The sequence below is a fragment of the Pteropus vampyrus genome, unplaced genomic scaffold, assembly GCF_000151845.1.
Source record: "Pteropus vampyrus isolate Shadow unplaced genomic scaffold, Pvam_2.0 Scaffold780, whole genome shotgun sequence".
Taxonomy (NCBI): Eukaryota; Metazoa; Chordata; class Mammalia; order Chiroptera; family Pteropodidae; genus Pteropus; species Pteropus vampyrus.
The window spans coordinates 6,876-8,287 of record NW_011889561.1 but is presented as its reverse complement, the minus strand read 5'-3'; the positions used below and the strand labels follow the sequence as shown (position 1 = coordinate 8,287).

Genomic DNA, 1,412 nt, shown 5'->3' with positions numbered 1-1,412 from the left:
TGGGGTTGATCTCTGTGCTTTGTGGGTTTATAGCACCCCCGGTGTCCTGAGCATCCCTTGTTTCCTGAGTGCCACCTGGTGTCCGGATCCCCTGGGAACTTAGTGCCCCCTCTCCTCTCCCTCAGGGAGGTTTGTGACAGGGCTCACACTGAAGTCCCCTCACTGTGTCTCACACAGTAATACAGGGCCGTGTCCTCGGCCTTCAGGCTGCTCATTTGCAGATACAGCGTGTTCTTGGCGTTGTCTCTGGAGATGGTGAATCTGCCCTTCACAGAACTGCCATAATTTGTGGTACTACTATCTGCATTAATTTCTCCAACCCACTCTGGCCCCTTCCCTGGAGCCTGGCGGAACCAGATCATCCAGTAGCTACTGAAGGTGAATCCAGAGGCCACACAGGAGAGTCTCAGAGACCCCCCGGGCCGCACCACATCTCCCCCAGACTCCACCAGCTGCACCTCACACTGGACACCTGTGAACACAGACACGTCCGGGTCAGGAAAATGTCACACGTCCCTGTTCCTCACTCAGACCCACTCACGTACTCAGTGTCCCTTGTTCCCCATCAGTCACCTCGTAAAACAGCAACGAGGAAAACCCAGCTGAGCCCAAACGCCATGGTGCGGCGTGCGTGTTCAGACCTGATCCCGGAATGGGGACACCTGGGAATCGTGGGGCTGGGCTCCTGTCCCAGAGCTGCAGGCTCGGGGCTGGGCTGGCTTTTATCAGTAGAGGGGCCCTATTTGCATGTGCTCTGACTGTATAAGGAGCTCTGTGGTTGGGGACCCACAGAGAGGGCAGAGACTCAGAGTAGGCGTCAGTGTGTTTGGGCACTTGGTGGCAATGAGATCATTTGGTGAAATATGACTTTTACCGTGACATGTGTTACTTAATCACTTAGCACCATCATCTTATTTCATTTTACTCATGCACATAAGTCATGTGATGTGATATCATTTACCCGCATCAGAGGTGAACAAGGCCAAACAGGACCACAGAGAGCTGGCTGGTGTCGAGAGCTCCCTTGTGTAAAAGTGAAATTATGTGCCTGGCCCTGCATGCTCCCCACTGCATCCCACTGCTCCCCTGGGCCACCTCCAGGACAGAGTGGACGTGCCCAGTGAGGTGCAAGTCTCTGTCCTGCATGAGCACATGTGGGATTTGCTGCCTTCTAGTGCTAACGGAGAGCACGTGTGAGAACCAGGGTCACAGGTGTATTGCAGGCGTCTTCCCCATCTGAGAGTCACTCTCTGTGCCTCTAACTTTCTCTGTCCACTGATAAGTGCACTTGTACGGTAGTCGTCTTGCTGTGGTAGAGCTCTGTCAGCCACAGCCACGCCAGGATGATGTGTACAGTTGGAATCGCACGCACATTTATAATGTACATATTACACCAACCATGCCAAGGAGAA

General features: G+C 53.7%; 1 gene segment (V, D, J or C); it reads right to left on the bottom strand.

The window, feature by feature from the left end:
* Positions 1–143: 143 nt before the first annotated feature.
* Positions 144–684, bottom strand: LOC105309578. The segment is given in 2 exon segments: positions 144–472; positions 574–684. Coding segments are annotated over 2 exon segments (375 nt in total).
* Positions 685–1,412: the final 728 nt, after the last annotated feature.